Genomic DNA, 14,116 nt, shown 5'->3' on the forward strand with positions numbered 1-14,116 from the left:
GAGCTCTGCTGCTCAACCACTTTAGGAACCTTAGCCGCATCAACAGTCTTTTTCGGCCTTGAGGTATCCGAAGAAGATGGCGTCGATGACGTAGCAGACGCCTTCGAGGATGACGGCGTCGATGACGTAGCAGACGTCTTCGGTGTCGATGGAGTGGCGTCCATCTTGGTTTTGGTCGAACCCGAAGGTTTCAGTTTCGGTTTCGCTTTCTGCAATGGCAGCTCCGCAGAGGTGTCCATAGCCGGGCCGATAGGCGGGGCGGAGGATCGAGGCGTATGGTCGTGGGTAAGGCCTTGTGGCGATCCCGTGACCTGAGCCGTTGTGAAAGTCGGGACGGGGCATAGCTCATCCTCCGAGCTATCTTCCATGGCCCCAAAAAGGTTCTCCGTCGTCCCCTACCTCCTCGATGTCTTCCTCGAGGTCGTGGTCCTCGACCGCTTCTCCGTAGTCGGTCTCGACCTCCGCCGATGCCGGCGAAATCTGCAGGTGAAGCTCCTGCTCATCTGCCTCGGGGTCGCCGAAGATGTCCGCTGGCGCCGGAGCCGATCGCTGGGCCTCAAGGCGCGCCACGCGCCGAAGCTTGATGGTCTTCTTCGACCGGAATCTCGAACAGGCCATACAGTTGGCCTTGTCATGGTCCGGCGACAGGCACTTGTTGCACACTGGGTGCACGTCGATGTGTGGGTACTTCGAACCACACACGGGGCAGTACTTGAACGGACTCCGTTCCATCTTATCAACGCCGGGGTCTTGCTGCGTCGACAGGGCCTCGATGATCGAAGAGTCACCGACTCACACGAAATCCCACTCAAAGAGTAGGAATGAACACGAGACCGAACGCAAACAATACCGACGAGTGAGTAAAGCCTTTTGGCCTTAATAAAGTTGTTGTATCGATTCCGAACAGGAGACGTCGAAATCACATCCGAACCCAATGGCGGAAAAAAACAATCTGGGGATGGAGTCGATGCCCATGCGCACTGTAGTCCAGGGGAGGAGCCACCTATCTCGTGATACTCCGAAGACTCTTCCAGGACAACAATGTGCAATCATCCGGACCCAACACTAGGCGGCAATCTATGCACAGATATGAATTTAGCAGCCCACATGCCTCGAACCCTCTGATACCTCTAGGGTGAGGAATTACTTGGTGGACCATGACACAGTGGGTAACCATGCCAGTGCAGGTTCCTCCTCATGTGGCCACTCGGGAAATATAGGCTTACCTGGTCAAGGATAGCCTTATCTCCTTTCGTTTGGGGGGGGGGGGTTATGTAGGAGGGTGGATACCTGACTATGGATACCCCAGATTTTTTGCCTAGTGTTTAGCTGGTTTTCGACTTAGTGGGCCTGGGACCCTGCTAATCAGGGGTCCAGGCTATCTGCTCTCTCTTTAAAATGGACTCCATGTACCCTATCTGCATAACTAATTGGTATTGGGTCACCTTATGAGCCCCTGTACATTGTACTATAGGTACCCAGGGCACAGGTGCATCCAAGGCCTACCAGGGGCTGCAGCATATCTTTTGCCACGTCTGGCTGGCCATCCAAACAGACACAACTGGCTGATCACTCAGCTGGGGCAAGGTCGTGTAATCAACCCTTGCTTAGATATAGTATACCTGTATCTAAACCTATATCTGGACACATAGATACCTATCAGTCACTCCTATGGCAGGCCTTAACAATCCTGGAGGCAGAGTGCTTGGTTTTATGTGAGATGGTGCTCTAGCACGAGCTGAGCCTGTCTGCAGAGGTCGGAACCATTTCCTTACTGCTGTTCCAGGATATTGCCATACCATATACTCTTAACTCTCAAGTTAAATATTGGGCTTGCGAAATTTGTCCATAAAGCGTTAAAACTCCTCAAAGCCACTCTCCAACCTAAATGTCTTCCCAGCATAGCAGAGTGGTCGAGTTAAAGAGTTACAACCTCCAAAACAGAGACCATAAGAAACCTGAATCTATGTACTGTATCAGAACATTATCAGATCTCATTGGTCCTCGAATTTTAAACTATTTCAAAATAATTGTTTTAAAGCTTTTATTACAGTCATTTTTATTAATCTTTGTCATTTCGTAAATTGTAAATGTTTTTTTTAACCAATCAATAAAGAATTATACTCTATACTCTTAAGTGCATTATAATCCTCGCGGTTATTGCTAACTTTGGTTTGGCTTTATCAAAACATGTCGTGTACGATGTCATACACTTTGGAATAAAACCCTCTCGCCAGTTCTGGCGACGGGGTAGCATTCCACCCTTCTAGAGGGAGAAGACATGTTACTTTACTTAAAACGCGGTTAATCCTAACCAGAGCCTCAGCATCAAAAAATGGATGCTGCTGCCCCGACACAAGTCTGGCCTCCTGCCGCTGACCGAAACTTGGCAGGGGAGGCCTGGACAAAAGGTTTCCTGTCACAGGGAGGTGCTGCACCACCCAGACAGGAGATAGTGGATTGGAGCAGGGAGGGTTGAAAGAAACTAGACACTGCCTGGGGCACACAAGGTGTCCCATGCAAAATCCAGTCAAACCGGTTCTGGGGCACTCCAGCCCCAGCTCTGGCGCAAAACTGGACAAAGGGAAAGGGGTGTAACCACCCCCTTCCTGGGTCCCACCCATAGGAGGGACCTAGCAGGTAATCCAGCCCCTTGATTTGGAATAAAGGTAGGAGCTGTGCCAATGCACATCAGATTATCCTGACTGAAATTTATGAAACAAAACTCTAGACCCTTCGATATCCTACTCGACGTAGAACACTGAAGAATCTCCCTTAAGGTCAAGGAGTGACCACCCTGTGCAAACGGGCACCACCCAGCGTGTCACCGTTTTGTTTGTTGCAGTTCCCGCCGGAACTCGAGCGACATAGATCGACAAGACCTAGCTTCCCTGACTTCTAACAGCCCGATCCACAGTCCCAGCGAATCTGGGACCCGTGGAGGCGACGTGAAGCGTGGAGCCGACCATCTTGGAAAAACCACGAAGTGCTGACCGTGCAGCTCCCGAGGCACCCTCGAAGCTGTGCATTGGGGTTTGAGAAGCCCCAGCCCGGAGTAGCTTTTACACGGAAGTTCTCCCCTCCACACTCACCGAGTGCTGCGTGGGGCCCTTTTGCATTTTTCTGCTCAACTCCTTGGTCCGGTCGCTTGCCCGTTGGCTAGCGGCCCCAATACCGACGAACCTTTGAATTTACAGTGCTAGTCTGGTTGCTCCAGACTGGCCCTCGCTCCCCTGAAAAGGAGCAACCTCTCTGACCTTGCTGGTCCGAGTAAGAAGCGATCTTCGAATCCTGCGTGGGTTGCACTTGCCAAGGCTTGTTAACTCCGATCCGGAAGCCGACACTGCCGACAGCGAGAGCCTTCGGGGGACAGCTCGTGATCCACTCCAGGAAATCCTTGGTGCCCCAGAGTCCACGTGGCAGCGGAGACCAGCTTCTCGACAACCACCTAATTGTGCCCGACATCGCCTGGTTCCTTCCTGGTTCCTTCCTGGTCACTGGCTAGTGACCCAGACTCTGTCCCCTCTGCTTTCAGGTACTCTACATCTTCGATCCACCCTTGGATCCACCCAGACTCTTCTCTCCTGGCCGCCTGCAGCATCTTCATCTCCAGGCACCATAGAACTACACGACGAAACCCGACACACTTTGGCACCTATGCACCCGCTTCCTGTGGGTGAGGTAACTCATGAACGCCGGTGCTCCTGTAGTGGTTTACACCTCTAGTGTCTAAGTCTAAAGTTTGGTAATTCTAGTCCAGTCGGAAGACTCCTAAAACTGTAACTCGATAACTTTTACGCACCATTGACTTTGCATTGGTGCATGCGTGTGCTTTTAGCGCTGCACCCGAGCCCTGCGGGCCTCTCCCAACTTCATCACTGCTAGTCCCGAGTAGTCCCAGTGATTCCCAAGGCCTTAGGCCTTACCACTGTTCGTAAAGTGATACTTATACCACTTTTTTAATATATGGTTTGAGTGGCCACCGGCCTCATCCATAAACGAGCAACTTTCATATGTAAAACTGTGCTTTTGTTTAAACGCTTGTGCTTCTATAAACATAAAGAGTACAGAGAATTATTCTAGTAATAAATACATATATTTTTATACTATATAACTTGTGTGGTGTCCTTTCATTTGATATTACAGGATTGGATATGGTAAAACAGCTGGCTTCACATGCCCTCTTGATTTTAGCCTGAAGGCTGCTTAGTCCATGCTACCCCTAGGATAGCTTGTCTTTAAGGTTGACTTACAACCACCACCATAAAGGGATTGTTTGGCCTGATACAAGGTGCCCCCAGAATTGGAGACATCATACATCAGGCCAACTTCTCACAGAGTCCATTCCATCGTCAGGGAAATTCTGTAGTGGAAAGAAAAAAACGGGACATAAAGCAATCTATAACAGCTAGGGTATTAGGCTCGGGTGACGGTGGGTCAAACATCTAGTAAGTGTCCAACGTAGTTTAAATAATCTGCCAAGAATTTCTCTGGGTGGAATCACTCCATATGAACTACTCATTTGGTACTAGAATGCTTCTCCAGGACCTAGATCATCACACTTCAGTGGTGGAACAAAAACCCTTTGATATCAAAGACCGTTTGGCTGTTTTGCAGGACTTAAATGAGAAAAGGCGAAGTTAAAGCAACACAATACAGAAGCCAACGACCACTGAAGGAGAACCACCCGTCCCAGCAAGGTCTGTCTGGATTCCAAAGATTGGGGATCTAGTCAGAGAAATAGGATAAGAAGGAAGTTGGGCCTTCTTACAGAAACCCAGTACCTGTGCTAGCAATGCATGGATCAAGAACAGTGTTACTGCCGCCCCTTGCTGGAAGAAAGGAGAACAGGTTCTTATCCATCGACCTGGTCAAACCACATTATGTGCCGATAATAAGTAGTAGGCCCAGTGGACTCCAAAGATGTAGCAGCAGATTGAATCTTGCTACTACTCAAGAGGTTCAAACTGAGAGACTCATCACCTTTGAAGAATCTGCAGTGCGAAAAGAAGTACTAAGCAATAAAAGCTATGGAACTTGTGCCTCTTGAGACCCAAAACACAGTTTGTCAAGAAACTCCTGTCTACAATGATGTAGCATCTGACTATACTAATATGACAAAGGATCCAGAAGCTCCAGCGATTTCGAGTAATCCTGATGCAATACCAACAATTGACAGAACTGCCTCTGGCTATTTCATTAACTTTGATATGTTTTTCGAGGATCCCAGTGAGCCTGAAATGACGCCAGCAAATAAAACTTTAAAGAACAAGTAACAGAACTTTTTCAGCAACTTGAAAAAACTTATCTGGTTTTACCATGGGTTGAATTTTGGATTGTCCTAGGCGTACTTTTTCTCCTACTTTGGCTAATCCTGGTATTTACTTTGGGGATGCTGATGAATGGAAAATAAAGTAAAATGGACACAGCAACTAAGAACATCAACTTGCTCCTGAAGCCACACAAATCATGTCATCGTGAACAAAGAGACTCGACATCAGTAAACATCACAGCCATTCGTATTCCTGGGGGTATAGCGTGGGACAGAACTGATTATGACATCTTTGGCCCTGCAGAGCTCTTGAAGGTTCCACATCAGTTCAAGGTTTCCTTGAGTGACTTTGTTTCACCCAGCACATTTTCTGATGATTGGGACTTTGAGACTGTTAATATGATGTCAGACTTAGAGATGTCTGCAAAATTTACAAAACATGAATACTTAGAAGATTCATCAGATTATGCACTAATGTACTGTTATAATCACTATGGTCATCATTATTTGCACAAATCTGCAAACCCTAGAAGTGTTTATACCTTTAATCAATGGGAACATTGTCCAACGCCACCAAAGGGTAGTTCAAAAACATTCTAAGAAAAATGTCCATACTTCTCAGGTTTCAATACCACCAATCCGGAAATGTTTTACTTTAAAAATGTTAATAAGACAGGAATGAAAAGTATGTTGACTAATACTAAGCAAATTTATTCTGCAGCCTTTTATGCCCAGCTGTCCTCATTAGATTTCGAACTTTTGGAGTGACAACATAGAAACAAAAACTATCTGGGGCTCAAAAGACTGGCAGGTGCAGGGAATAGAAGATTTATTTCAAGTCTGCATAATCCCTGAACAAATAATGTTTTTGAATGACACTGCTCAACAGACATCCTGCCTTGGCCTGGCCAAGATAAAAGATTTGAACAAACTGTCCATACCTACACCTACACCTGATAGTCAAAACACTTCAGAGGGAGGGGTCGATGTAAAAACTATTTTACTTAAAAACAGAACTGATCCTGATTGGAAACAATGGTTAATCTAGCCCACAGACATGAATAACTGTCATGATAGATTCCTGAACAAGACACAAGGGTGTACAGTAACGAGGCCAGATCCAAGATATGTCCAGAGACAACATCCAGGGATAGTAACAACATACAGTGTAGGAAAACTGTGCCTTGAGTGACTACAAAAATCTACACTTTACAGAGGTTAAACAACACTTATCTTTACTTAAAGATGGCGTTGATTTAAGGGACTTCTTAAAGGTCCTACGAAACGACGTCATAAACATTTTATATACGCAGGTATATATGCCATTTATAATGAAGCTTGGATAATAGACACAGTCAGAGACTGCAGAAAGAATACGAGAAATTGATCGTATTCGTTTAGAAAAAGCACTCTCTGTAGTTGACAATGAGTTAACGACCCTGTCATCCTGAATTTATTCTTTGGACAGCATAGTATCCTCTGCCATAGACATAATGCAACAGGACTTGCTCATGCTACAGCAAGGACTTCCGCAAATTACGTTCTATAATGCTTTTAGGCTGGATGTTGCAAAATCTTCGTTCTGGATATGTGCCATGGCGTCTAATCAACACCACGTCATTGTTTTCTGTATTTAACCTTACAGATAAACTAATCACTCTGGCACAAAGAGGAGCAGACTATACAGTGCTGAGCATTGAAAAACTGGAAAAATTACCATAAACTGTTTCAGAAAAACCTGCAACAGAATGGCTAATACACGAGATAATCACACTGTCTGTCACAATTTTCAATACTGTGGGGGAAAATAAGTATTTTTTTGTGGTACACAATTTAAAAGCGCACTTAGCGGTACACTTTTATGTCAGGGTATTAATTTACATGGAGCCTGTGATGGTTCTTCGACCATCTTATCCTGCCACCTGAAAGGTTCTCTAGCAGCAGTGATGGATCCAATATTTAGGCAGCTTTCTAACGGGAGCTCTATAATGTTGAATGATCACAGCTGTTGTGGCATGTTGCCAGGAATAGCCTATCTCGTAACTGTGTCAGCCAGGGTCACTTGTTGTATGCAAGTATAGTTTCCTAAAGCTAAGACAGACGGGGAGTCGCCCTTTGGCCTTCACTGAACATCTCTTCTATTCAAATTGATACTTTAAGCAGAATGAAAGCCATTCTTTTACAAAAAACAGTGCCACTGACATCTTCCAAAGCGGCGTATGAACTACGAGTTGCAAGGTCCTCTGAGATACATGCCCTTTTATCCACAAACTGCCCCATACATTTCGTAGAAATGTTAGGTCGTATATTAAACATGTCTGATACCAGTGGTATTGTACATGTATTTAAGACAGTTTTTTCGGGACTTTTAGCACCCTTTGAAGCAGTCCTCAGCATTTTTCCAAAGTTCGTGCACTCTGTGTTCGGGGGCCTGCCTCTCAATTTGGGACTCGTAGCAGGAATACTATTCTTGTTCCTTCTGCTCCGATATGGCAAGTCCGGTCATCAACGACACCCAGATTACCATAGAGAACACTCTCCTGGCAATGAAGTGTTGTGAACACATGATACAGGTTCTGGGCCTGGCTCGTTTAAGAGACCTGAATACCACATAGTTCCTATCATTCCTACCAATCTGGCAAGATTGCATTTTACCTGTTCTACGATGCCTGCTATGTGGAGAAGAATGCGTGTTGGACATCTGTCTAACACTTCCATTAGCACTGCCAACGGATGTTGATACCTTGCTTGGTTCAGTAACGGCCCATGCATTGTGTTGCCCCCAGTGGCTACCAATCCTGATGACTGCATTCATTGAGATCTCACAGACGCAATCTTTCGACTGTGAGATAGGTGGATCAACAGGCACACAGGTACCTTCGTAGTAACAAAAGAAGAGAGTAAGGGATTTTCCACTGAGGTGGAAGGAGGTACCCCTCGTACCCTGGACCTTCAACTATATAAACAACAAAAGGAGTATCACCTTTGGACCAAGTCCATGGTCCCAAATGGGAAGTAGGGAGATGGAGAAGTAACAAAAGAAACAATTTCTCTTTTGTTAGAAGACCCCTCACTCACCAACCTGGTTGGTGACATGCTTCATCATCGGGGTCCCACCCGGATAGCCGAGTGCCATCCGGGTGTGCTGCGACACCCGACTACAGTGGAGCGGGTTTTTTTGTGAATGGAGTGCAAAAAAAGGTGATGTTAAAAATTGTCCAGGTATAACTTCCAGGAAATGTTTTTTATTCAGAAGCTACTGGACAATGTTAAAATCAATTGTGGGATACTTCTGTTGGCTTAAATGACCAGCTGTATCTATATGATTGTGAAATAAGGTCTACATGTTTCAACCTGTGATGGAATCTACCAGGTGTTAGTCGGGACCAAGTGCGTGGAACCTGGGCGGTATACACACTCTAACGTGTACCCAACCCTCGATTCCAGAGACCTAACTGTATATTTGCAGTAGGTGTCCTCACAGCCTAGTTTGGCGAGGAAAAAACGGAGAAACTCAAGATATGAGTTTCATGTGCTTCACAAAGCAAAAGGATAGGCCTGTTCTGCGTGAAACTAATTAGTTTCAGCAGAAGGAAGAAGGCCGTTGTGCCTATACGTTGTCCTGATCTCCCCGGCAGGTACCTTCTCCATCTCTGACGAACATTGCTAATGCGGCTAACGCAGATGGAAATGCTTCACATTTTTGTGCTATTGGTTTACTTAATGAAGTTGTCCAACTTTCATCTACTGTGGTAGACTATTTATTTGCCAGATTAGAAGACTTGATGTTTTCTCCTAAGAACGAGAATGATTTTTGAAGTTATCACACAGCGTTCTATGGGATTATGTATTCGACCTTCACTTTTCAAAACAAAACAACCAAATTTAGAACTCTATTTTTCTTCGATTCAACTTTTTCCAAAATTAAACTTTTTGGGCACAAAGTAATCTGCTTAAAGTAGTACTATTCTTAGAGAACAAGAATTCTTTGAAATACTTCCAAGAGACAATATTTGAACATGTCCACAACCAAAACAGTTTATATATTTGTCATGGAATGGTCTCGATCTTTCTTCTGTATTTAAGAGCCATTTCATAAATGTTATTTCATGCCTCATTCTGATTAGCATTTTCCAATGTCTCATTACATGCTTTGAATGAAAATATTGCTTTTGAAATGCGAACAGCGTAAATGCTCATCTTTCATGTACAACCATTTTGAATGCATTTTATGTATTTTGGAAGGGATTTTTACACATCAAGCTTTAGATATGTTTAAAATGCTTAGAATTTAGTAATATCGAACATAATAAAGTGGAGTGGGTGTTGTGTTGCATTTTAGAATCCAAGTGGAATTTACCGATTCTTGCCCTTATATAGGTATAATTCACATTGCCCTTATATAGACATAGAAATCATATCCATATTTAGACATAACCCATCCAGTCCAAATACAGGCATGGCTACTTCCACTAGTTCCAAAAAGCCACAACGATTTCTTGGAAAACTCGGCTTCAGCAGTCAGGGAAATCCCCTTGCTTGAATATTGATTTGTCCTAGAAATCATGGAGTTTTCAAAGAACTACCATTCACTTGGGGTTCTTTGATGACATAATTATGTCTGACTTTACGTCAAACTAGGCACCTTCAGTTCGGAGCAGCTCGACTATGTACTTGCCCGACTCAGCTCGCTACAGCAAGTGCCGAAGGAAGCCGACCCTCCAGCTGATGCACCGATCGAGACGCTGTCCTTTCTCTCACTGAGAATCCAATTCCAGTGTTTCCAAGCTCCCCTCGCGGGGTGTTGGGAAATCGAGTCCTGAGACAGAGATACCAGACTTCCTTCATTCTAAAACCAAGGTACGGAGCTGATTAGACCCTAAGAGAAGTCTTAGATAGATTCTTGTCAAAGAAAACTAAACCTATGCTACACCTCACTTACTTCTTCCCTCGTACTAGACTTAGGTTAGGTACATTGGGGTAGGCGTATTTTAGAAGCACCAGTTGAGTACGTTTTAGCCTTTGTTATATATGTATGTATTTATCTATGGTTTAGAAACCATACAATGCTTTTACAGTATTATTTTATAATACTCTTCTTACTGTACGCATTTTACTTTGCAACCAGTATTACAATTGTAGCAGTTCATTTTACCTGCCTGAGAAAGAAGACTGCTCAATAAATCTTTTTATTGAAAATGCCCGTCTTTCTATTTCTCTGCATCTCTTCTTGCTCCTTGTAGCCACCCCTTCTCCGTGTTGCTTCTTGCCACTCCCATCCACCGCTTCTTCGTGTTGTTTATTGCCCTTCCCACCCACTGCTTCTCCGTGTTGCTTTTCCCCCTCCCAGAAGCCCTTTTTCATGATTTGTCCAGGTTGTTGCTTACACCAGAACCCCTACCCCTCCCTTTAACGTTGCTTCCCTGTACCCCCACCCCGTTCCCCCATCCTTGCTTGACCCTCCTGCCAAACAGAAAAAAAAAACTTGACACAGTACCTGCTCTCTTGCCATGTTATAGTGCTTTTTTTCTAACTTTACTTTCGATCTTGCTGCTCAGCCATTCTGCTGTGTAACATGCCTAAAAGTCATGGAAAAGCTAATAGCTCTCGCATTTGCCAGACCTATTCCCTTTGCCAATGCTTGTTAAATCTCGGTTATCCTTAATCCACAATGTAATACGGGATTTGCTCTTACATCTTAATATTCACAAATGGTACTGTATTGCAACATTTATATAGTGGTTACTACCCCAGTATTGGGCTCTGAAGCTCTTGCTTACATTATTAACACACTACACCATGTAGAGTCTTTAATTGGAAGTGTGTTGTCCTTGTTTTGATCCTGTGTGGGCAGTGTTTCCCTACTGTACGTGATTGCCATCGAGTTGTGGTTATCATGGTTAAGGATATAGCGCTTAGCAGTGTGGTGAATGAAGAAGTGGTAGAGAGAGTCTCACAGCTTATGATTTTTAGTATACTGGCAGATTTTAGCAGCTCCACATTTTCTAATAGGGTATTTCTTAAGATCATAGTCCACTTACCGCGTTACTTCACTAGGTTGCCCATACTGAGATACTTTTTTTCATGTTTACCGTTCTTAGTAGGCATCGTATGGCCGGAGAAATGGTGTTGAGATCTATTGGGATGTACTTGGGAAAGATCATTCTGTATCTGTCATTGTGAGCTGTCAAAAACCGGTCATAGTATATGTAACCTGTTGGGACCTGCCGTAATGGACTAAAATTAAATTGCTCTGTTGGCAGAGCTCTTCAATTATGTGATACTAGTTCAGTTGGTGATGGTTGGCTTAATCCTGTGAACCGGTACACTACTGGGAGATGGCCCATGACTGTTAGCAATTTTGTCTTATTTAAGTGTAAGACTGTCGTTCAACATAAGGGAATTATTAAACAGCCTGTATGAACAACAATCAACTGCCCGGCTACTGAGTGTTATGGTATTAGTGCTCGAGTGGTCCAGGAGGGTTATATATTGTATTGTATTTGCAGCATACAACACTTACTGTCATTGGCCATCCATTAAAGCATTTTATGCCACATATCACAAGGCCTCTCAACCCTAGGTTAGATTTGTTTTTTCTATACTGGCTGTTATTGGGATCAGTGTTGTACTGGTAAGGAAAACATTCTGTGCATTTACTGAAGTTTCTATTTGGTAGGTTAAATTAATAGGAGTTAGGCATGATCTTTAGTGGGAGACGGTGGTATGGCAATTCATGTACATGTTAGTGGCATTGATAGATGAGCAACAGAGGATTAGTTACTGTTCTCACACAGGGGTATGGCCTTTTAAAGGATAGGTTGTGATCTTTGAAATGCAGTGTGGACAATTGCAGAAATACAATATTTGGTATTAAGGCAAAATGTTATTTGAATTAGAGAAAGCTCTGCTCCGAGAGAGAGAGAGATGTTGCCTCAAGCCCTCTGAATCTAAAAAGTACAGTCTGGATACCAAAACTGCTTTATGTCCTGTGGTGTATTGAAGTAGATAAAGTGGCAACAAACGCATGTGCAATGTTTTGAAATTAATTAATGTTTAATAGTTTAACTGTATATGGCATACTAAGCTTGCATTCATAATATTGTTTAATAGTGTAAAAGTAATGTGATCTGTTTTACAATGAAAAACGTTCCTATTATCTGGTTCATTTGATAAGTGTATTCCCTTTAAAATTAGTTCATCTTTATTTGTACAGCAAACCAAAGAAAGGGTGAAACTGTTGATACAGTTGTCCGATGGCTTTTGTGACAAGGGACATGCTCATTCAGCGGAAATTAAAAAATGTGTGACTGTAGTGGACAAGCGATATAGAGATTTCTCCCTGCGCATGGAGAAATACAGAACATCACTTGAGAAAGCACTAGGAATTTCTACAGACTCCAATAAATCAGTAAGTTGAGCACTTGTGTCGTAATCATTGAAAAAGAGTTAAGATCCAATGCTGTGTACCTGTGCATATTATGGCAGAGTTGTTCACATGTATCTATTTAAGTAATCTTGCTGTATTGAAATTGTTGAATTGTTGGGTTGCTGGTCAGAGTGTCAGAGCGTGTGCCTGTTAAATGTTTCCCCACCGCCCTGTTCACACCTTGCTTTTAAACTGTGATGAATTTGTTAAATTACTGTCCTTTTTTGATCATGGTTATGTTCTTTCTTTTCTGTCTAAAACAGAGCAAAAGTCTGCAGTTAGACATCATTCCAGCTAGTGCTCCTGGGTCGGATGTCAAGTTGCGTGATGCCACCCATGAACTCAATGAAGAAAAAAGAAAGTCTGCGCGCAGAAAAGAGTACGGGGTGCTTTCATACACTCTATTTACCATAATAACTAAGTTATTTTGCATTTTTGGGTGTGTTTGTGAGCCCCTAGCAAGAGCGTTCTTATTATTTTAGAGGTACACTGTGTATGTATTAACTGAGGAAAATGGATGTCCATATTGTTTGTAGAGGTTGCTTAAGCCTACGGAGTACACTACCAAGCGTGATCTAGATTAGCTTCCGTACGATTGCCTAAACGTGGTTCATCAAGAAAAAGAGTTTAGAAACAGGAGGTCACATTGTTAAGGCTTTTCTTTGAAAAGTGAAGGAATAGTGCAAAAAGTTAAAGAAAAAAACACGCTTGACAATTATTGTGAAATGTCCAAACTGATGCATTAATGTTAAAGCAATACAGTTGATCAAGTACCTGAAGGGGAAGTAAAATAATGGATTTTCAAAAAAAACCTTGCAAGTGGTAATTTGTTCTTAAAGTTATAACCCGTTTGCAAACATTGTCTAAATGATCCTCATTTATTGATTCTAAATGAGCTTTAGCCAAGATACAGTGATGCCTTGTCCTTAAGGTGGATAAAATAATATGTGGGGAAGACGGGAGCATACACAAATTGGTTGTAGTGTTGACCCTTTTTATCTGCATATGTTGTACAACTATTGAACCTATTTTGAATGTCTTATGAGTGGCTCCATTTCAATTTTGCCAAGTGTGGTTTTACAAAGGATACAAAGCACTCTTATTTATTAGAAACTTAAAGTGTATGTGACAGGTACCCAGTTCCCAAGGCTCATATCTTACTCTGAATTAATTATTCCAGATAATCAATCTGGGCCCCAAGATGTGGCTGTAGCGAGGAACAATAACTTGGGTACAATGTTTGCACCAAGAAGTGTGCTCCTATTCAGAGATATAAAGCGTTGAATGTTAGCAATGGGAATATCCACTTCTAAATTCTATAGTAGATCTTTCTGCATCTGGCAAATCTTTTGTCTTGGAATGTGTGCTGATTCTACCATCCCTTACTTTAGAGCGGTTAATTAAAAAGTATTACT

The 14,116-nt window shown here is 43.2% G+C and overlaps 1 protein-coding gene across 1 annotated transcript in view; it reads left to right on the top strand.

Annotated features, from left to right (window-relative positions):
* Positions 1-14,116, top strand: part of TRIO (trio Rho guanine nucleotide exchange factor) — a 5,246,815-nt gene that overhangs the window by 2,643,675 nt on the left and 2,589,024 nt on the right. Inside the window, exons 22-23 of the mRNA XM_086965300.1 lie at positions 12,489-12,683; positions 12,965-13,080. Of these exons, the coding sequence (XP_086821426.1) occupies positions 12,489-12,683; positions 12,965-13,080 (311 nt within the window). The remainder of the gene's footprint in view (positions 1-12,488; positions 12,684-12,964; positions 13,081-14,116) is intronic.

The sequence above is a fragment of the Lissotriton vulgaris genome, chromosome 4_1 (assembly GCF_964263255.1).
Source record: "Lissotriton vulgaris chromosome 4_1, aLisVul1.2, whole genome shotgun sequence".
NCBI lineage: Eukaryota > Metazoa > Chordata > Amphibia > Caudata > Salamandridae > Lissotriton > Lissotriton vulgaris.